Genomic DNA, 22,724 nt, shown 5'->3' with positions numbered 1-22,724 from the left:
TCCCGACCAAGTATTGAGTGCATAACTGAACAATTATTTGAAGGTTGACTTTTTTTATATTAAAAAAAACACTTTTATTGGTCGGATGAAATATGCAAATTTTTTGAGATAGGAATTTTGGGTTTTCATGAGCTGTATGCCAAAATCATCAGTATTAAAACAATAAAAGACCTGAAATATTTCAGTTGGTGTGCAATGAATCTAAAATATATGAAAGTTTAATTTTTATCATTACATTATGGAAATTGATCAACTTTATCACAATATGCAAATTTTTTGAGAAGGACCTGTATTTCGTTTTGATGGTTGTTTTAGTTTTGTAATTCTTTAAAATCGCCTTAAACTCCTGTTTTTATCAAAAGAGCTTACCTTTTCTTAAATGACTAATGCCATTCTGTTAACATTCAGAGCTTCAGACAAATGCACTTGTTTTTCCTTACACTTGTATTTTCCAAGATTGTTAAATTTAATTATTCCCCAAAAATCAGTCAAATTCTCAGGGGCAGCAGTGCTGTGAGAAATTAATTATGGTTAGATTATAATTATGGTTAAATAATTAGTGATCATTTAGCATTTCAAAAGTTTTTTACAGTGTTGTAAGAGTGCTCTTTTCTAAAGCATCTTTATCCTGTTTAGATAAACTTGTTTAGAGCTCACAAAATTATCCCTCGGCATGCATATGCATTCATACACACACACTCTGTAGACCAAAGAGCAGTAACAAACTGTGTATTTATTTTAATCAGTTGAACATTTCGGGCAAGGTAATAAGAATCTTATTTCTTGGACTCGTCCTCTTTGGAAAGAGTTTTCATGATCTCCTCTTTCTTAGCCTGCAGTCTCTCTTCACGGCGCTTCCGGGCCTCCCGGGTCTTTGATCGACGAGCCTCCGCCTGATCACTGCAGGGTGAAAGAAGACACAGATTAGCACTGTTCTTTACAGACCATGTAAGACCATGTTTTATCATAATTAAAAACTGCCATGGAATATTTCAGGTATTTTCATCTCAATTCAGAAAAAGATTTCTCTGATAGTTCGTAGCAGCTGAGAGGTGTAATGATGCGGAGCACACTGGTTATTGTGGTTTGCACACTTACGACAAGAGCTTCTTGCGGGCCTTGTCTGCTTTGAGCTTGTGTATGTGCTCCATCAAGATGCGTTTGTTCTTGAACACGTTACCCTTTGCCCTCAGATACAAACTGTGGTACCTGAAGTGGAGACACAGAAACATTCATTTTTGTATCCAAAATTCAGACTGAACGTTCAGCAAACTTTTATTAAGGAGAATGGGTCTTGCCAAATTTGACAATAGCAGTCCTAAAATGCTGCTATATGGTTCAGCGTGATTGCATGAAACTAAATAAAAGAACACAAACTTCTGAGTAAAATACAAGCAATTAAAATGAATCTCTCTTTAACATGGACTCACATGTGCCTGTCGATCTTCTTAGCCTCTCGGTAACGTCTCAGAAGGCGTCGCAAAATACGCATCCGTCTCATCCAGCACAGCTTCTCTGGCATACGTGCATTTGCAGTACCCTTTCTCTTGCCTGCATGCAAACATAACCAATCACAACACACCCAGAAAAGAGCTCAACTACAACTGCCTACTTTTAGTGCCCTGGATTACAGAATTAATATTTACCAATAGTTTCTAAATACAATAGAACACAATGTGTTCGTAGCACAAAAATTGTGATGCATAAACTGAAAATTGCAAAAAGATATAATTGGAAGCCTCAAAAGACTGCCAAAATTGCCATGTGAAGATTGCTGTGATTCCCGTTGCCATGATAACAGCAACTTCTTCGGATTCAGTCTAAATGGTGTAAATTATAACCAAACGTTGATCAACTGGTACACACCAACACCCATGTGACGGCCCTTCCGCCGTGCCAGTGTATTCTTGCGGCATCGGGCACGAGAGTGCACCGTTACAGGCTTCTTGATGATCAAACCATCCTTCACCAACTTACGAATCTGCTGCCCTAAGTAAAGGTAGAAAGGCAGATGATTAATAAATTGCACCAATGCAGAGAAAAGTATATAAGGAGATCTGAACTGCTTACGAGAATTGGCGTTGGCAATTTCATTGGTTTCATTTGGGTCCAGCCACACCTTCTTCTTGCCACAGCGCAAAACGCTGGACGCCAACCTCTTCTGAAGCCTAAGCATGCTGGAGGAAAAAAGGACCGTTTTAGATCAATCCCATAAATTCTTGACATTTAGTTCAAAGCTATACACTTTCATTAACTTAATTGGATAATTTTAATTAATATTCAGCCATGGATTTCAGCAAAATATGCTGCCTAACAAGATGTCTTGATGCAGTTTTAGGTTCACACAAGTACATTATTGTAATTCAAATTTAAAAAAAGAAATATATATATATATAATTTCTAATATATAAAATCTAGCAAAAAAAAAAATATGAGGCCATATTAGCCTTTATTTCTAACTGTCCTTGCTTTTCAGACAAGAAGAACGTCAAAGTAACCCTAATCTATCTATGGAGCATGCAAGTTATGAACATGCTTGATAAGCAGGCCGCATTCCCCACGTTGACTTATCTCCGAAAAAAAGAAATAAAAACGAAATTTACAAAAACACAATGATAAACTATGTTTGCTAAACGTTTTACTGCGTACATTGAATTTAAATATAACATGTAAAGTTAAAACAGCTTCTAAGCGTTGCGACAACGTTTGCCAGTCTGAAGACATAACATGGCGACTATACCATATAGCAACATTACACCGTACGTCGTCTAATTATCTGTTTTAAAAAAGAGCAAGTATTGTATATCTTAAAATATATATAAAAAACATCCAAATTAGATAAATGAATTAGATCAATAAAACAGAGTAAATCACGAGTTAAACCGTACCTCATGGCTGCTAGTCAGCGGAAGTCGAATGCCACTGACAATGTGGGAGATTCTTCTTCTTCTTTGGGGTTTTACGACAGCTTGCACCCAATTTGTCGCATTACTGCCACCTACTGTACTAAATTCCATTTACACATTATTCTCTTGTCCAATCCAGTTTCTTTAAAAACTTTTTTTAAACTACTAAATATTCCCTGCCTTTCTGTTTCTTTGCACATTCTAAAATACTTTTCACATTTCTCTCTACTCGTCCTAAACTCTGTAACTGGGTCATCATTTATTGTCTTTCTTGATGAAACTGCCCACAAGATATTAAAACATGCTGCACATTCCTGTTGGGTGTTTTCCCATATTATAAAGAGTACCATTAAGGTTACTATGCCCCGTTCTTATTCTGCTTTAAATTACTTGTTCTTTCCTACTCATACCATTATCTCTTGATACACCCACTCTGTTTTTTATAGAATATAAATGCCTCCCTTTTGTTTCATCGTTTTTTAAGGCATTTATTTAATGTTCTTATTCGATATACATTCAGCGCTTTAAACAATTATATTATAGCTTAATCACGTACGAGCTTTAATATATGTAAATCATGATGCCTACCTCGACAATAGGAATGGTACGGTCCACAAATTACTGCTGGGTGTTGTAGTCAGTCGTATTTGTAGGCTATCTTTCAACTGCTGTTTATTAAAATGTCCAGACGGGGAGATGTGAACCTGATGAGAAAAAATGCAAAGTGCCGTTTTAGTGCGACACCCCAATCCATCCAAAAAATGTTACCAAAGTACTTCAAAATTTAGTAGGGTGGTCAATATTAGGGACATGCAATGCCTGTGAAGAAATTTTTGACAAAATTACACCAAAACATTAAATTCTGGTGACTTTGGCAGTCATATTTATTTACTCTTTTTTAGTTCAATTTTACATTTTAATTTACTGTTACAGGCCTAGCTTAAAATCCCTGGGTGCACTTTTTAGGTAGCAAAACTAGTTACTGTTTGGATGATGACCATGACAAACCCCAAAATGGCTAAATTAAATTAATCTGACAAAAAAATTAATTACCTCCCAAAAGATCTTCTAAAGTCCTTATTGTGTTAGATGAGAAACACATTGAATAGACATGATAAAAACATTTGCTTAGGAAGAATTATTTTGATTAAACATAGAATTTATTACACAAACTTGTAAGGCTACAATGTGGCCATATAACATTTTTTTTCCGAAGCTGCATCTGAAGTGACATTTAGGTATATTTACAGACTGTTTAATGCAGCTCAGGGGTCACATGAATTGAAAAATAAATGTATACTCTAAATATGGAACTAAAACCGCCAGTAGGTGGCGGCAAGTCACTGTCTTAATAAGTGAGTCGTTCAGTTTATAATTCGACTGATCCTTCCTCATCAATCAATCAGACAGGAAGGAGGCGCTGCTTGTTGACTTTTTTGTTGTTGTTGCTATTTTTATAAACTGTATTATTTTGTTAACCAATAATTTTTACAAGATTGGGTAATTGAAAAACTGCATTCCTGTTTGCTAAAATGACTCGGATCCTATGAGCCATTTTAGTAGTAGCCTAGACAAAAAAATGGCATATTGTGGTTTATATAGAATCAATGGGTGTGGTCATCTCGCGTTCGACAGGAGAGTGAGGAGAACAACAGGCGTCATCCACCTCATAGTAATATTCATTCGACCAGCCAATCAGTGCGAGGATGGTTAACAAGCCGCGCCCTGTTCCTACCTGATTGGTTGATGAGGAAGGAGGGCGGAGCTTGGTTTCTCCGCTGAACAGCTGGAGACAGGGCTTGTTGTATTTGCAAAGGGAAGGCAGAGGGTTTCTGCACAACGCCACTAGGGCTGGGGGAAAGCCATCTGTAAGACACAGGACAGAGGAAAACCACCTTCGTCTGCTTTATTTTATCTTTAATTATTTTACAATGCATAATAAACAGAAAGCAGGATCTAAATGAAACAATAAAACCGAATTTAAAGTTTAAATCAATGGTACAGGAGGGTATTATGTCCAGGACACCTTCCACCTCAACCCAGGAAATCCAGATGGACATGTTCGACCACCACGGCTCTCACGCTCAGGTAAGAGAGAGAGACACTGCTCAGCTTATACGCGAGTGCGAGCAAGCAACGAAAGACAAAATACAACCTGCTGCCCGCTATCTAAGAATGGCTGAGTGAAAACACAGATTTTGTTTATGGCAAAGATTAGTCGTTATAAACCGTATCTCAGATTGTGGTTACTTGGCAACAAGGCGGCATCTTTGCGCTCGCGCTCGGCATAATGTAGAAGTGATTCTGCGAGGAAAGACACAGAAAGTTGTATATGTAGGCTATGAGCTACGTTGTTTTGAATATTGACATTTGTTTTAAAAAAACGAATTTTCTCCTGTAATTAATGGGAAAACGTTATTTCATCACCTAGTCCCTGTTCACTCTGTCTCTCTAGACAGCTGGCCTACTAGAGTCTTGCATTTTTTATGATAGTATTCTGTTGATAAGTTAGGAACCATCACTGTCAATTAAATAAGGGATCGCTTTTTTGTTCAGTTAAAACGTATAGGCTACATCTGGTAGCCTACTAATTAAAGGCTCGTCTCATGAGCCGTTCAGTTAAAGTTAAATTAAAGAGGTGTCTGACACACTGTGAGTGCAGGAAAGATGATGTCAACATATGCTATGAAATGTGATGTCATCACATAACGCTTTGACCGTGGGGGGTTTTCTTACCCCAAACCACGCCCACACCGGACCAGCACTGGCTTATTATATTGATATTCTATCTATCTATCTATCTATCTATCTATCTATCTATCTATCTATCTATCTATCTATCTATCTATCTATCTATCCTAACTGTGATGGCAATGTTTGTTTTCCTAAGTGAACCTAAATCAGACTGAAATTGAAAAGGAATTAAAAAATAATCTACTCTTCTTTTTGTTTTAAGAAGTGTCTTTTGGCCCACTTGTGATGGAGTCTTGGTCCACTTCATGGTCTTTTCTTTTCACTGACTTCTTACTTCAGCAAGTGTGCAAACTTACCATCTACTGCCAAAAAAAAAGTACCAAAATCTGCCCAAAATGTAATTGCCCACCCTGGTGATAACATGACCTTGTAAAAGCTGAACAAACAGCTTCCCGATCAGTCTCTTCTTTCTTCTCTTATTTTCTGTCTAAATTTTAGGTTTGTCACTTTCAATTTGTGAGGAGACTGGACAGTTTAACTTCATTTTTTAAAAATATATTTCTCCCCTCTCCTCTCTCTTTCTGTGCTCTTTTCTCTGTTAAGTGGTTTATTTCATTGGGTGGTTCATGTATGGATGTGCACCTGTTCCTTAAAGGCCACTCGTCGCCATCATCCTGTTCAGCACGGCTTATTAGTTTGGTGTGTGGATGGATGTTTCAGTAGTGTTTCTGATTGTTAGGGCTGTATTTATGTAATGGTCTTTATATAATGCAGTAGCGTGAATGTGTGTGACCTGTGCTGTGGAGAGGTGCTTTATCTGAATCATGTCTATACATAGCTGTGAGGAGGCCGAGTGTCGAGAAGCGAGTGTGAATGTGTGTGAACAAGGTGGTTGAGTACAGAAAAAGTGTATTTCCTAGTTTTGTTAAGCATAAGAATTTAATGTAGATATTAATATCATTAGCCACACATGGTAATTTGAGGACATTACATTTAAACTTTAGTAAGCCTTCTCTTCTCCTCTCTTCTTTTCTCTTCTCTTCGTTTTTTTTTTTTTGTGATAAACTAGTGGTGACAGTGTGTAACTCAAAAATCCTTTCTCCTGCCCCCGTGGCACAGTGTTTCTCCCTTAATTACCCAATTAGCCTCAGAAGCTGTTTGTCAACAGGAAATCTCTCATCACCATAGCAATACATCCCTCCTCCCTCCCTTGACATTTTGCTGGCCTTTCTCAGATCTTGTTTTGCTGTATATGAGCATTTCCTGCCTCTCACAAACCTTCCACATTGAAGAGTTTATGGTCTGTAAAGATGGTTGTTGGATTAAAATGTTATGTGTATTGTGTACTGCATTGCTCTCAGATATCCTGCTTGGTCTTTGGATACTGTGATTAGTAAGCCCAATTCACACCGCACAGATAAACGCCAACAAACAAGTTGGCAGTTGGATTCCAGAATTTAATGAAAAATAACTGTCATGTTCACACTGCCCCAACACCGACAAACGCTGTTTGAACATTTTCAGTCGGGGGAAAACAAACCCGACCATCGCCAACAGACACCGACAGAGGTAACACACTGATCCGACAAAACCAAACAAACGTGCTGTTTGTTGCCGTTTTTCTGTGTGTTGTGAATTGGCCTTAAAGGTACAAGTGGTATCAAAAATGCAATGAGGTTATTTTCAGCATTGCTATTGTTAAAACTATTACAATAATTGAAACAAGACTGAAATAAAATCAAATATAGATATTACATGTAAAACTTAAACTTAAAAATGTGAAATAAAACTTAAATAAATAGGTCTAAAATTACTGAAACTAAAAACTGAAATTATTGTTTAATCCTAGAATCTATTCATACAGGACAGATTAAGTTGTAAAAGCCCCCCTCAATCATTTTATCCCTTAAAACTATTATAAACATAATAAACCTTTTTTTTCCAGTGAAAAAAAATGTCTTCATGCCTTAAAGGTTCCTGCAGTCAAAAATTTCATATGCCTTTTTTCGAATTCGTCATTTGGTGGCTCTGAATTGTCAAAACACCTCTCAAAATGCTTGCTACAGATATGAAAAACGCAGAGAATTGAACCTGATCCGAATTTTTTGATGACGGACGAAAGTTTGGAGGAAGTGTGTGTAAACGTGATTGACACAACGTGAGGTCGAATGTGCGAAATTTTTGGACGAGAATTTTGGACTCAGTGTGCAAGGACCTTTAAAATAGCTTTAAAGTAACTACCCTTGCTTCATTTAGTATGCACGGAACCATGAATATGCTAATTAGCCCCGCCTCCACTCACGCCAGCTCAGACTACCTGATCCACTCGGTCAACTTACTGTAGTAAACGCTGCACAATGGTATCGCTCTTTACAACGTCGGGCATATAACGGTAATTAATATGATTAGGTGTTTGCTTGACTATTATCAACAGCTAACAATGTGCTGCTAATGTTACACAAACCATTTTCCCGTCAACCACCTCAGACAGCTGCCTTCTGGCAGTCAGCATCCAGAAACGGTTTGAACAACTCAAAATGTATAGTTCATCATAACATCATTATTACCATCATATACATAATTCACCTGCTAAATTGCTAAATTTACCTGATTTTTCATATCAACAGAAAAATATAGCAGGATAACCTGGCCCCTCTTGAGACACCTCTGCTTTAGCGCGGTCATAGTTAATGATATGCTAAAGCCACCCGGCACATTGACATGTGTGGCTACAAGGTAGTTTGTGACCCAAGAAACACAGTCGATTTGCACATGGTTTGTCTTAAAGCATATTAAAAACACCACATAGACATAGAAATAACATTAAAAACTTGATTTTCATCACAGCGCGTCTTTAATCTAATATTTATATTTTCTTTTCTTTTAGCTTAATAACAATCATTCCTTTACTTGAGTGAAGCAAAGCAGGTGGTTTTTGCACACCAAGACCAGGATTGGGTAAACCTTTGTTTTTATTTTGTCTTTAATAATATTGAAAATCATGATCTATGGTGCTAAATAAGTTTTTAGATTGTCTAGTATTAGTAACTTGTAAAGGCAGTGCTAAATTATGCTTTTTTTCCCGACTTTCAAAGACTATTAATGAGCCTTTTATAGTGCGCAGCAGAAATGCAGACAGTGGGGTTCTGTCCTTCTGTTTGGTTTTAAATTAATGTTATGTTATTTAATCTGCACAGATAGGCTAGAGGCAAGTTCTTGGGATGTTTACCAATATTGGTAAAGATAAGGCATTGTGATTTGATTTATGCAAAAGTTTCTAGTAAGCTTGCAATTAGTCTGTGTCTTTAATCATAATATTGTGTAGTTAGAGTAACCAATGCTGAAAACCATTGTTGAGGCTTGCTTTTTTTTTTCTTTGTTGTTCCCAGAATCAACTACTGAGCAAATGTGTCAGACTTTGCACTAGTTTGCATAAGACCTTATAGTAGGGGTGCTATAGTATAGTATAGTAACGATACCCTCATGTCATGATTTGATATCACAATACTGAATTCACAATATAATATTATTCTGATACTTCAAGACATATGGTAAAAGCCAGGTTAACAAAAAAATTTCTGTTGATTAAAATGGTGAATTTGGTATTACATTGGGGCGGAAATGAATAGGCTTGAACTTAGTGCTGGTAACCCAATGCACAGGACAATGGTGACACCAGAATAAAAAAAATATTCATGATTCTTAAGTTGAAAACCATTATTTTGTTATTGGTTATTAAGTTATTTTTGACCACTTAAAGCCACTTTTTTACTGGTAACATAAGACATTATCAGGAGGACCCACAAATATTCCCCAATTGCATTATTATTCATTATATTCAACATTATATGTAGTAGTTTAATGTAGAACTGACATGACATTTTTTTCTCACAGTCATTTTTATTTTGGGTGAACTATACACATTACATATGCACAATGTTGTATTTTTGTATTGCGATATATTGTGACACGATATATTGTTACACCCCTACCTTGTAGAGCTGACTACAGAGATTTTATTTTTTAAACCACAAAAAGAGCTCATATTTGTATATTTGAAAAGATTGAAGGAATTATGACAGCGTGTGTGAACCCTGTATAATAACTTTCCAATTTAGATTTGTCATTTTCTTTGGTGTTAAAGTGCTTTTGTTATTGCAAGCATTTGTGTCAGAAAGCTATCAAGGTCTTTTAGTGCCACCAAACCCAATATAGCCTCCTTCTGGTCTCGATGGCAACGGAGTCTGGCGCCTATGAATGCCACATAGAGGGCCCTGCTAAGGGCAGCCAGGCCATTGGCTAGTGTTAAGACCAATCAGATTACTGATTCCCAGAGAACACTGGAGGACATAAGTAATTATGCGTAATCATATCTGGACTCAGAGACAGGATGTGGAATCTACAGTTTGTGTTTGTGTGAGTGGGCATGCATACAAAAAAGTGTCCATTACTTCTAATTTCATTTAATTCCTCTCTCTCTCTCTCTCTCTCTCTCTCTCTCTCTCTCTCTCTCTCTCTCTCTCTCTCTCTTTCTCTCTCTAATGTTCCCTCTTTCAGGGGAAGTGTGCAAAGAGGAAGAGCCGTTTCAAACGCTCAGATGGCAGCACCTCCTCAGACACAACCTCCAACAGCTTCGTCCGACAGGTAAGACGGCCAGTTCTTTATGAAATGCCTTGACACTTTCACTCTTGAGTCATCATAAGGTATAATTCCCCTTTTAAACCATCATACACCATGTAATCAGGTTCACAGCATTCATTTTAAAACAGCTACATTATAGCTGCATATAGTTGTTGCAGTCTTTATTATACCAAGCCTTCCTGTGCAGTCTGAGGTCAAAGGCTTTGACCTGTAGTTTGTGCTGTTGGTCTGTGGGTGTTTTTGCAGTTCTTCTCCTTTTTACAGGAAGATTTCTGGTCTTCAATCCTGAAGGATGCCATTTTTAATATTGGAACAAACAAATATTTTGTTTAGATACATGAGCAGCACACGTATATTTGGAATAGTACACTACCAGTCATACTACCCTTACTTCTTTGCATTGTGCATTACGTACATTGTTATGTCAATTAATGCCAAATTTCCCCTTTTTATTACCTTTGCCGTCATTTAGCGCTCCCTTGAAGTAAATTTCTGAGAACACAAATGTATTAATTATTAATTTATTGGGCTTTGTTAAATGTAATCATTAGCAAATCTCAAAATGAATATCCATTTTTCATGCTCTACAATAGATACAGTATACAGATGCCCATTCAACAGGACAAAAGAACGTTTGCTTTGACGCATCCAGTTTGAACAGCTCGTTTGCGTCTCTGTACAGATTTCAGAAGGATACCAGCATCAGGAACAAGTGGATGGTTTATTTTATTGGTGTCCCAGATTCTATGTTTGTTCAGAGCATTTGACTGCAGATTGTTTTGTAACTGAGGCACAGTGTAATGGAGAGTTCACAAAGAAACTTTTGTTGAAAGATGAAGCAGCCAACTGTATGTAATCTGACAGCAGCTACAGCGCAAACAATACGTATTTGATAATACTTTGTCTCTAAATTACATATTTACATGGATAATTTTTTTCAAACACTTGCTCACATACAGTAGCGAGGGCGCGTCAATATTTTTTCCTATGCAATGACGTTAGCCAATCATAACAGTGGCCGTTTACTGACAAGCCTTAAAGGAGCCCCTGCTTGAAAAACGAATCATTTCAGGCAGACAGAGGGTCAGAATGAGGGTTGAAAATAATCATTCAATTACTTCCACATATTTGTTTTTGGTGCAAAAAACTTTAATGACATTATAAGGGGAACTTAAGGAACATACTAAAATAATTTCATGACCCCTAATAAGAATAAGTTACATTTATATAGTGCCTTTCTCTGCACTCAAAGCACTTAACATGGAACTGGGGAATCTCCTCAACCACCACCAATGTGCAGAATACAACTGCATATGAGCCATTTATATAGGGGGCATTTTGTTTTTTATAGGGGGCACACTTTTTTATGATCTGAGAAACAGACGTTAACCAAAACAATAACAACCCATATTTATTTAGCATAATATAACTGAAATAGACCAAGTTCTACATTAAAACAACACCAAAACACAAAATATGCATTTTCGTGTTGTTAAACCCCTGTTGTTAAAAATGCTCGTTTCATAAGGGTTCAGCAACATAAAAGGAGACGCAAAGCAAAGAGCAGTTTAAAGCATTTATTATTAGACTAATAAATGACTGCACAAACTCACGTCTCTCAAGTTCTCTCTCTCCACAGGTAACACACATTTACTCTACTACACTAACGTCAACATAGACATACCAAACACTAGGCTTGCTACGGTAGTCCTGTTACCGGTGTTACACGGTGTTCAGTCGCAACACCGGTTTCGCGACACCGCGGTGAAAAAACAAAAACAACATTTTTTAAAGCTTTAATAAGGATTTTATCAATGGATTTGCAGAATTTATGGTTCAAATTGTCACTAGTTATGGGGGACTATAATTTTTGGGGACTTTAATATCCATGTGTGCTGTGACTCTAAGCCTCTTTCAAAAGACTTTTTTAGCCTTAGACATGGGTGTCTGGACCAACTCATGTTCAGGGACATACTTTGGACTTGATTTTATCTCGTGGTCTATCAGTGTTGAACATCAAAATTGGTGAGGCTGGCTTATCTGACCATCTGCCCATATTGTTTTCTGTGCCATTTGATGGAACTACTGATGTACATTCTCCACCGCCACGCTGTACTCATTCTTTACGCTGTACTCGTACTCTGATTGTTCAGGTGATGAATTTTCCTCCAAGTATGTACAATTAAGTACTATTTAGGAAACACCTTTCCACATGTCACTTAGATGCTGATGAACATCCAAGTATTTGCAATACTACTTGCTTTAACATCTTAAATTCTATCGCACCTCTCATGGATAAATTCGCTAACCCGGAAAAAGGTGGATAAGTCCTGCCAATTACACACACACACGCGCGACCCATAGAAAAGACGCGAGTTCGTATCGAGTTCTCTTTTGGGCTTGAACAAACCATAACACACACATATTATGCCAAAATGTCCGTTTTGTCGAGTGTCCTCCTAAGAGCAGTATTAAATGATTTAAATAAAGTCTTAAATTAACGAAGAGATTTGTGAGAAAATGGGACGAGTGTCAGATCGCGTCTCTGTCAGCAGCGGTTGGTCTTAAAGTGTCACTAATGTTAATCAAAGAACAAAGGTAAGAGAGTAAATTACTCACTCAGACACGGAGCCAGGATGATTATTATACCGATAGCCTAATATGCACAAGTTCATGTTGGCACTTCTTCTCTTCAGTTCAGCCCACTCATTTTCTATATGGTTCAGTTTGCGGGACTGGGACTGTCATGGCAGAAGCTTCATTTTGTGCAGTGACACATTTTTGTGTGTTGATTTTGATGTTTGTTTTGGAACGTTGTCCTGATGGCAGATAGAACCACGGCCCATTATAAGATTTCTAGCAGAGGCAGTCAGGTTTTGATTTTTTTATCTGTTGGTATTTGCTAGATTCCATAATACCATGTATCTGAACAAGATGTTCAGGACCTCCAGCAAAAAAAATAGGCCCGCAACATATAAGATCCAGCAGTATATTTAACCGTAGGCATGGGGTACTTTTTATCCCCGTATGCACCAAACACAGCATGTTGGTTTGCTGCCAAAAAGCCCTTTTTTGTTTCATCTAACCATAAAACCAGGTCCATTTTGAAGTTCCAGTCATGTCTGACAACTGAATATACTGGAGTTTATTTTTGGATGAGCGAGGAGATTTTTCTTGAAAGCCTCCCTAACAACATGTAGTGAGGTGCTGTTTGTTTTTCGGCTTTCTGACCCCCAAGACCCAAGTAATCTCTGCAATTCTCCATCTCTGATACTTGGAGAGTCTTTGGCCTCAAACTTTCCTCCTCACCGTGCATTAAGACAATATAGACACACGTCCTCTTCCTGGCAGATTCGTAACATTTTTAGTTAATTGGAACTTCTTAATTATTGTCCTGATTGTCAAAATGGGGATTTTCAATTCTTTAGCTATTTTCTTACAGCCACTTTCTATTTTGTGCTGCTCAACAATCTTTTGATGCACATCAGAACTATTTTTTTTTGTTTTACTCATTGTGATGGATGATTAAAGAGACTGTGTAGTTTTTTAGGTATTTTATTATCTAAAATCAATATTTGTATTCATAAATATGTCCTCAATGATGTAAAAATACCTCTGCCAATAACTGACTGATCCTCGTAAATGAAGAATTTATTATCTTTATATACATGTGACGGGTAGGTCCACGTAGGCTTCCATGTCGTTCCACCATCTTGAAAAACTATAATAGCAGAGAGGGACAAAAAGTACTAGGCCAAAGCGTTTCCAGAATGCGTTTTCGTTCAGAGCCAGTGTCACGTAAGTGAAAGCAGCAGAAACGGAGGAGCAGAGCAGTGAGAGGCGCTTGTCACTGCCCCCGCAAGTTTAAAAGGCTGCATTGCACTGTTATTATTCATACTGTAGCATTCGTTTGTTCGTTGTGTCAAGTTGCAGTTTGTTTGAAATAACAAACCTGTTCACCCGAAGGAAAACTCGGCGAAGTGCTATTAGAAGACATCCTGTCATAGCTTTTTGGTACATAACAGCTACCGTAGATGCAACACGCATTTAAAAAAGCGAGGCGCTGGAGAGCACGTTTGAATGCAAAATACAATTTCACCGCTAGATGGGAGAAATTCCTACACAATGTCCCTTTAAGGGAATTTGGCCTTTGTGTTTCCTCATATTTAAACTCCTGTGAAACAAGAAGTCATAGCTGGACAATTTCATGTTCGTAGTCACACTGGTGTGCTAAAAAAGGGGGTGCCAATAATTGTGGTCAACGTGTTTTGGAGAAAAACATTTATTTCATAATGTGATTTCCCCCCCACTTTCAATTCTTTTACTTCAATGAAAGGGTAGATTTTTGCACTTTTTTAATGAAAGATCAAAAGGATAAACAATGCAAATACATTTTTTACAGCCATTTTTATCATATTTACCAGGGGTGCCATTAATTCTGACCACAACTATATATATATATATATATATATATATACACTAGTAATACATTTACATTTAGTCATTTAGCTGACGCTTTTATCCAAAGCAACTTACAACTGAGGACTACAGCAAGCGAGTCATCGTGAAGAGGCAAGAACAACGCAAGAAGTGCTCAAAATACAAAGTTCAGGCATTGCTCAGAGTAGCAAAAGCCAGACAAGGGAAGATTTAAAAGGGAAGGAAGGATTAAAAAGAGATGAGTTTTCAGTTGTCTTTTGAATGCTGTCAGGGATTCTGCATTACGGATGAGGGTGGGTAGATCATTCCACCAGCATGGAACCGTGAATGAGAATGTTCTGGAGAGTGATTTAGTGCCTCGCTCTGATGGCACCACGAGCCGTCGCTCCTTGGCCGATCGTAGGCTTCTGGTAGGGATGTAGACTTGTAGTAGGGAGTGAGAGTAGGACGGAGCTGAGCCTGTGGTCGATCTGTAAGCAAGCGTCAAAGCTTTGAATTTTATGCAAGCAGCGAGTGGTAGCCAATGCAGTGAGATGAACAGAGGAGTGACGTGAGCCCTTTTGGGCTCGTTGAAGACAAGGCGGGCTGCAGCATTCTGGATCATTTGTAGAGGTTTAGTAACACATAATGGAAGTCCAGCCAGAAGAGCATTGCAGTAATCGAGCCTAGAAATAACCAGGGCCTGAAATAACCAGGGCCTAATACATGTGTCTTCTTTGAAACACAATTTTAATCTGAAGTTAAACCTGCCTCCTGGTAGGAAATCAGTTTATTAAACTCTGGACTAAACTAAATCTAGGACTATTTAAAGCCATGACAGAGAAAGCAGATTTCTGTTAATCTGGTTTAAAGGGCCATTTTAGTCTAGGATTAGGTTTAATCTCTGTCCGGTAACCGCCCCGATAAGTCTGTGGCCAGGGGAAGGTAAACCTTCCCTAGCCTTAAATTCAACTAATTTTTCTTTGATTCTATTTCATTGTAGAGATTATTGTTCCTGTGAGCTAAATGCTGCTGAAGATGTTTCATTATGGAATAGAATGTTCAAATCCACAGAATTAAGTTTTTTTGCTTTCTTTAATAAGTTCTATAATAAGAATGACTATGCGATTAGGGGGGCACCAAAGCCGTCTAAGGAAAGCCTGGCCACTCCCTATTAAACCCTATTGTACCGAATTTTGGTTGTAGTTCCACTAGAGTTCCACTTGGGGGCGATCATCCGAGTGCAAAATGAATGGGAGTCTATGGGGCTAGACGGCTAAATTTGTCTCTTTCACCCGATTGTCCTGGAGAACTCTCAGATTTGAATGTAGATTTTGCAAATTCAACATGGGTTTTATAGGTCCAAAGTTGAATGAACAAGTACTTATGTCCCATAGATTTCTTACAGGTTGAGTTGTGGTTGCCCATAACACGCTAGCATTCTGCTAATGGCCTTTGATTGGTCAGTGAAGGACTGATTACGTCCAGAGATACCGCTTGATGGCATCGTGGAATCCGAAGTATTTTCGGCGTGGTCTTTTAAAACAACAAAACAAAAACTCTTCTAGCACGTGTTTTTAACTGTGTCAGCGGTGTTGTCGATGCCACGAGAGAAAAGATAGTGCGGATCGCGAAAGCACCAAAGTGACTGAAGGATTGCCGTAAAGCAGTTCTCTGGTCGTAAGATGTGTATAACGTCATTGCCATTTAAAAAGACTTTTTTAAAGCAAATAAGTGACTCTAAAAAATCTAACACCCAGTAATCTGTAATTTCTTTGCATCTCCTTTCGAATACAACATTCAAATTGCTAGACAAAAAATTATATCCTGAGAAAAGTGGATTTTTAGGGTTATATCTCCATAGACCTCCATTCATTCTGCACGCGTCCTGTGAGCGCTCTCATATGGAGCCAGAGTGGAACTGCAACCAGTTCAGAACCCGGAAGTTTACTGCCAGTGAAACTTCTCCCCTTATTAGACATTCTCTGGGGGCACGTTGTGTCATCTGGCCGACGGGCCTGCATTAATCCGCTATGAAAATAGTTATCAGCTTATTATTTTGTACAGAATTTTAATACGGTGCTAAATGTAATGATGTCCTGTGAAAACAATGTAGCATGTTACAATTTTAAATGTTTATCATTTGTATAACCAAAAAATAGTAGATTGGTTGTTTTTTAGTAAGTTAATCATTTTAGCTAGCATTCTATTTGTGGCGAACAGGACGGCCGAGGGACGTGAGAGAACGGCGCGAGGCCGGTGGTGCGATTGCTAATGAGCAACACCTGTATAGCACACCGGTCTCGCATCTCTCACGGAGGAGCGGAAGCATAAAGGGGGAGCGACGACATTAATGATCGAGAGAGGAACAGGCCTGATTTTAGTTGTTCTGGTTTTTGTATTTGTGTTTTATTTTAGCCAGCAGTCGTCCGCGAGGGGCTGCTGGCCGTTATGTTTTATTTTGGGTAAGCCAGCAGTCGTCCGCGAGGGGCTGCTGGCGGTATTTTAGTTTGTTTGTTTTATTTTAAATAAAGTTTATTTTGATTGTTCGCCGGTTCCCGCCTCCTTCTTCCCTGAACATTTCTACACTGGTGCCGAAACCCGGGAAGAGGGAGGAACGCGCTGTCAGAGAGTCCTTGCCGCTGTGGGGAATCCGCGGTGCCATCGAGCGGGTGCGCGAGTCGCCGCCGCTCGCCGTGGGCCGGAGCCTGCTGCCATCCGCCGGGCAGGGGAGGAGCAGGGAGCGGGGGACTCGCGGCCATGGACGCTCGAGGCGGTGCGCTGGAGTGAGTTGCCGGGGGGACGGCCGAGCTCGCTGCCGGCCGCCTGGGAGTTGGAGGGGCGGCTGCCGTCCGGGAGGGAGCGGGGGAGTCGCCGCCGCTCGCCGTGGGCCGGAGCCTGCTGCCGTCCACCAGCAAAGGGGAGGAGCAGGGAGCGGGGGACTCCTGCCGTCTGCCCTAGATCCCAAGGAGCCGTCGCCGTCCACCGGGCGGCGGAGGAGTGTCGAGCCGTCCACCGAGGGCTACCCAGCGTCACCGCCAGGCACCGCGGAGGAGATCGCCCAGCTGGTGGAGGACCATGATGGCAGCGCGTTGTGGGAACCGGACCAAGTTTTTTTTTTTTTTTCTCTCTCTCCCCTCTCTCGATCTGTCGCTCCTCATGCTTCCGTCTCCGTTTCCCTCGGCTTGTCGGTCCATACCCCCCAGGGATCGCCGCCGCCGGGGGGGAGTAGGCACAGGCTCGTGGGTGCCCCCCGGCCTGTGAGGGGCGATGGGGGTATGTGGCGAACAGGACGGCCGAGGGACGTGAGAGAACGGCGCGAGGCCGGTGGTGCGATTGCTAATGAGCAACACCTGTATAGCACACCGGTCTCGCATCTCTCACGGAGGAGCGGAAGCATAAAGGGGGAGCGACGACATTAATGATCGAGAGAGGAACAGGCCTGATTTTAGTTGTTCTGGTTTTTGTATTTGTGTTTTATTTTAGCCAGCAGTCGTCCGCGAGGGGCTGCTGGCCGTTATGTTTTATTTTGGGTAAGCCAGCAGTCGTCCGCGAGGGGCTGCTGGCGGTATTTTAGTTTGTTTGTTTTATTTTAAATAAAGTTTATTTTGATTGTTCGCTGGTTCCCGCCTCCTTCTTCCCTGAACATTGCTACACTATTCTTCTATTTTCTAACCCCCCCTAACACTCACACCTATTCTCACATATAGCTGTCCATAAACATCTTTGTGCTCTGGAACTTTTGTAACTTCAAAGATGTTTAGTGTTATTTTAAAGATTTTCCTTCTACCATAGAATGCTCTTAGAAGATTTATGAATATTTATGACCATATAGTACGTTTCTGTGTGTGTCTGCCCCCTCTTTGGCAGCAGAAGGTATGAAAACCTGTGTAGGCCTTGGTCTCATACACACCCACGCGTATACGCATATGAACAAGTACACACACACACACACACACACACACACACATACGTGGTTGTGCTCTTATACTGGCCAGGTTTCCATGGTGACAGGGTCCCGAATCTCCCCGCAGCATGCTGCACTGTCGGAAGAGGAGGAGGCAAATGGATTATTGTGCTTGTGTATATAGGTGTGTGTGTGTGTGTGTGTGTGTGTGTGTGTGTGTGTGTGTGTGTGTGTGTGTGTGTGTGTGTGTGTGTGTGTGTGTGTGTGTGTGTGTGGAAGCGAATAGGCCGATGTGTTGATTTCTGACAAAAATGTGTGGTCGCAAACAGCCGGGGTCATATATCAGTCCCACTGTCAGACACACACACACACACAGACACACAGACACACACACACACATATGATTGTATCGTTGTAATGGGTGTGGCTTTTAAGCCAGTGTTTCTTAGGATGAGGCCCCTGAATAATTGATCCTGTATCCCAATGGGCTCTCTTGATGGATCACTTTCTAATTTTCCCATTAGTTTGGGTGCCATTAGATCAGAACTGAGGTTGAGTGCTTCTTGGCTCTCTGAGGACTGGCTGGTGTGTTTGATCATGGCTTCAAATGGCAGCTGCACAACAGAACATCCCCTTGCATTTCCCTTTATGCCACGGTCGGTCACACCTGATGCCACACAAAAGCTGCTGCGTGCTAGCCGCTTCAGTACATGTGTTTGCATGAGTTGTTTACTGTGTTTGTTTGTCTGGGTTACATCTGTTTTGTCTAGAGTGGTATTTCATATTTATCTCTATGGTTTTATTGCTAGATTAAAAAACCAAGCATGCAGGATGAGGAGGGTTTATATTTGTGTGTCTTCAAATAGGTTAAAAGGTCTATATTATGCATTTTGTATTATATATTTTTCCAGAGGTCCAAGTTTTTTGTTGTTTTGTCTTTGTTGTCATATTTAATTTTTATTACCAACTGTTCTCTGTATATGTCAAAATGTATGTTGTATCTCAATATTTAGCTTTTATGTCTTATAGCATTATCCCCTGTAGCATTTAAAACAATTGATTTTAGTTTTTTATTTATTCATTTATTTACACAAAAAAAAGTGTAGAATTTTAATATGAGCCATTTATCAATTATTAGCCATGAATATATTTATCGGCTTATCATTTTGGCCAGAAATTTGATATCTGTGCAACTCTAAATGGAATGAGCTCCTTGTATAACAATGTAGAATGCTACAATTTTAAATGTTTATCATTTGTATAACTTACTTTTTTTTTTTGTTATGTAGCGGTAGGCTATATAGTGTATACACATAAAGTAGTATTCTGTTTAGCTTTGTGTCAGTAAATGTTTTTTGGACTGGAGAAAAAGTTTTAAGTGTTTTCATTTCATTTCAAGTTTTTCTGTGTGTATGTGTGTCAAAACATACTCCTTATTATATGGAATTTTTAATAATGGCATAAACATTCATTTCCACAGAAAAAGAAGTGTTACAAATGGGCTATAAAGGTGCAGTTGAGTTCAAAATGAGTTAAAAAAGGAGAGAGAACATGGCAAAGATGATGAGTGGTGACAAACAGGTTATAGTGAGGTGATGATGGGTGAGTGGCTGTTCCTGAGGGTCAAAGGTCGTCTTAACAAACAGATACCACTTGTGGATGCCAGCATATATGCCAATGTCTGGGACTCCAAAAGTCAAAGTTTATATTGTATCTCTTTATTTAGCTTTTTTTAAATTGATATTATTATTATTTAGTTTTGATTCTATTTACAGGTGTTGACATTTGTATTGATTTATTGAGCAGATACTTAAATCCAAAGTGACATGCAAGTGTTTGTCCAGCTTACAGGTAGATTACAATAAATGGTACACGTGTTGCAGGAAATGTGGATATGTAATGTGGATTTACCATAGATTTCTGCATTAATTGTAATTACAATTTGATCTGATTTCGAACTCACAACAATAGACAGAATGCTTTAGCAAAAACAATGCATTTTTTTGCATAAAAAGTTAATATAGTTTGTTTCCTGAAAAAAATGAATCACTGTGTCAACAAAAATATTAAGCAGCACAACTCTGATAATAATTAGAAATGTTTCTTGAGAAGTATAAATTACATTTCAAAGTATATGTGAAAAAAACAAAAATAAAATTTCAAGATTACTATTTTTACTGTTTTAAATGCATCCTTGGTGAATTGTGAGATTTTTTTTTTCCACAAAAAAAAAAGACTAACCCCAGACGTATGACCCGTAGTGTATATGCTGAAACTAAACTACTTCTTTTTTTAAATTAAGCACAAACTTTTGAAAACAGAAATTGTCCATTAGCCAATGACTCACCTGCCTGTCAGTTGATTTTGGAAATGACACAAGGACAAACAACCTGTTCATTAATTGGCCGGACAGGCACAGTTATTGTCCAATAACCTCAAAATGTTCAAATACTGGCAGGTTTATCTGCCTTACCAATATATATCAGTCTATCACTAAGGTCACATGCAGGTGATTTTAAATTCACATGCAATTAGATTTCTAAATGAAGCTGTTCTACTTGAGTTATTCAACCTCAGGTGGAGTGACTGAATAAACGGATGTGTGGGATCTACCGGTAACAGACACAATGAGTCAGGTGCCCTTCTGTCATGTAGAGAATTGTTAAAGAGGGTCTCTCACAAATCCCTCCTTGCTCTTTCTTTCTTTCTTTCTTTCTTTCTTTTTTTCTTTCTGCTGGGCTGACGTTTACATTCCCACTCTTTCTGGCACGCTCCACTCCATTCCATACCGGAGCTAAACACGGAAGAGATTGAGTGAGAGAGTGAGAGAGATCTGCCCCTGCCTGTCACAGCTAAATTTAACCCCTCAGTCTGCAAGTGTAGCACAAGTCCTGCAATTTGACCCCCCACCCCCAACCCCAAATCTCCCCCTCTCTCTCTCTCTCTCTCTCTCTCTCTCTCTCTCTCTCTCTCTCTCTCTCTCTCTCTCTCTCTCTCGTTTTACCCCTTTCAACTTAGAAACTGAGTACAGGTTTCAACTGTGTGTGTGTGTATTTGTGTGTGTCAGAATAAGCCAGGAGGGGGTGTTGAGGTTAGCAGAGCAATTGGTCACTCTCTGACACACACGTATAGTCCTCTGCCTAACTTTTGAAACACACACCCATCACAGCTACACACAAGTTAATATACCCTTGTGTTACACACACACATCGTGTTCGGTGTGCACTCGGATCTTGGGGTGTGACTCTGTGTTACCGTTGCAAGGAGCGAGTGCCATGGAGACCAACGCACGGATTCAAAGGCCCGCAATGGTAAGAAACACCTGGAAACGTGTGAGTTTATGTGGGGGTTAATTAGGTTTACTAACGACTACGTAAAAAAACTGCCTCGGACACATGGATCTTTGCAATAAGTCTTATTTGCACCTTCTCTCTACCTCTCTCTCCTTTTATTTTCTCTCTCTCTGTCTCTCTCTCTCTCTCTCTCTCGTGTTGCTGTCTGATTCCATTTTGGGCTGGGCAGCTGCTTAGGCCTGCTGGGTTTAAATTAGACCTCCAGCACTGCTCAGAGACCTTGCTGGTGCTGGCTGCCCTGTCACAAGGCCCTTAGCCTGGGGTTCTGTCTGGTCTTTACACCCATGGAGCGTGATTATTTAACAAAACCATATACCGACTTTCATCGATTCATTAACGAACTGCATCAGGTGTGATTAATTATGTTTCACCAATGATAATTTTAAAGGAGATTTTTGGGGAGGCAGAACAATAAATAAGGGTGAAAACATTTCTACGCAGGTGCTTTTTCAGACAACGTTCAGTCAAATCACTATCAGAGCCTTGTTGTGTGCTTTTGCAATGCTAAAGTGCTGTGATGTGATGTAAAAAAGCAGGTGAAATGCTGAAGGGAGAATTGCTCTGTATTTGAGAAAAATCAGGTTCACAGTGACTAAAGCTTGACTGAATCTCATGTGGCTCAGTAAATTTGTGTTGTTTGATGGGATGTTTGAATTTGAAGACTGCTGACTGGAGATTGGAGATTTGTTTAGTTTAAAATTAATTTATTGTTTGAAAGTAATTCATTTTTAAGTAGGCTAGTTAGTGAAAAGTGAAAATGTTGAAAATAAATAGTATGCTTGCTTAGTATGCATAGAAAATGTA

At 39.4% G+C, this 22,724-nt stretch overlaps 2 protein-coding genes across 6 annotated transcripts in view; one reads left to right on the top strand and one right to left on the bottom strand.

Annotated features, from left to right (window-relative positions):
* Positions 1-712: 712 nt before the first annotated feature.
* Positions 713-3,017, bottom strand: rpl19 (ribosomal protein L19). The gene is made up of 6 exons (XM_077212327.1): positions 2,889-3,017; positions 2,071-2,177; positions 1,867-1,989; positions 1,431-1,551; positions 1,099-1,209; positions 713-900 (listed from the first exon to the last, which is right to left on the bottom strand). Exons 1-6 carry the CDS (start codon positions 2,891-2,893, stop codon positions 777-779), a joined length of 591 nt encoding a protein of 196 aa, XP_077068442.1. The 5' UTR covers positions 2,894-3,017; the 3' UTR covers positions 713-776.
* A 1,682-nt stretch (positions 3,018-4,699) lies between these two features.
* cacnb1 (calcium channel, voltage-dependent, beta 1 subunit) overlaps positions 4,700-22,724 on the top strand; it is a 42,390-nt gene continuing 24,365 nt past the window's right edge. For 2 of the 5 annotated variants that reach the window (XM_077212399.1, XM_077212398.1), the window contains exons 1-2: positions 4,768-4,994; positions 10,158-10,244. In XM_077212399.1, coding sequence (XP_077068514.1) covers positions 4,902-4,994; positions 10,158-10,244 — 180 coding nt within the window. In that variant the 5' untranslated portion in view covers positions 4,768-4,901. Of the gene's footprint in view, positions 4,995-10,157; positions 10,245-21,569; positions 21,879-22,724 lie in introns of those variants that run through there. The other 3 variants (XM_077212402.1, XM_077212400.1, XM_077212401.1) reach the window with 3 other exon arrangements.

This window comes from Siphateles boraxobius, unplaced genomic scaffold (assembly GCF_051911475.1).
Source record: "Siphateles boraxobius isolate OS27281-9 unplaced genomic scaffold, OSU_SipBor_1 66, whole genome shotgun sequence".
Classification (NCBI taxonomy): domain Eukaryota; kingdom Metazoa; phylum Chordata; class Actinopteri; order Cypriniformes; family Leuciscidae; genus Siphateles; species Siphateles boraxobius.
Note: the sequence above shows the minus strand (reverse complement) of the source record. Positions and strands in the feature narration are given on the sequence as shown.

Bases quoted from the DNA above. Each gene is read 5' to 3' on its own strand.
- rpl19 (XM_077212327.1), bottom strand. The intron at 1,990-2,070 runs GTAAGCAGTTCA...ACCTTTACTTAG, and splicing joins AATTGCCAACGCCAATTCTC to GGCAGCAGATTCGTAAGTTG. The intron at 1,210-1,430 runs GTGAGTCCATGT...TCTCCACTTCAG, and splicing joins AAGAAGATCGACAGGCACAT to GTACCACAGTTTGTATCTGA.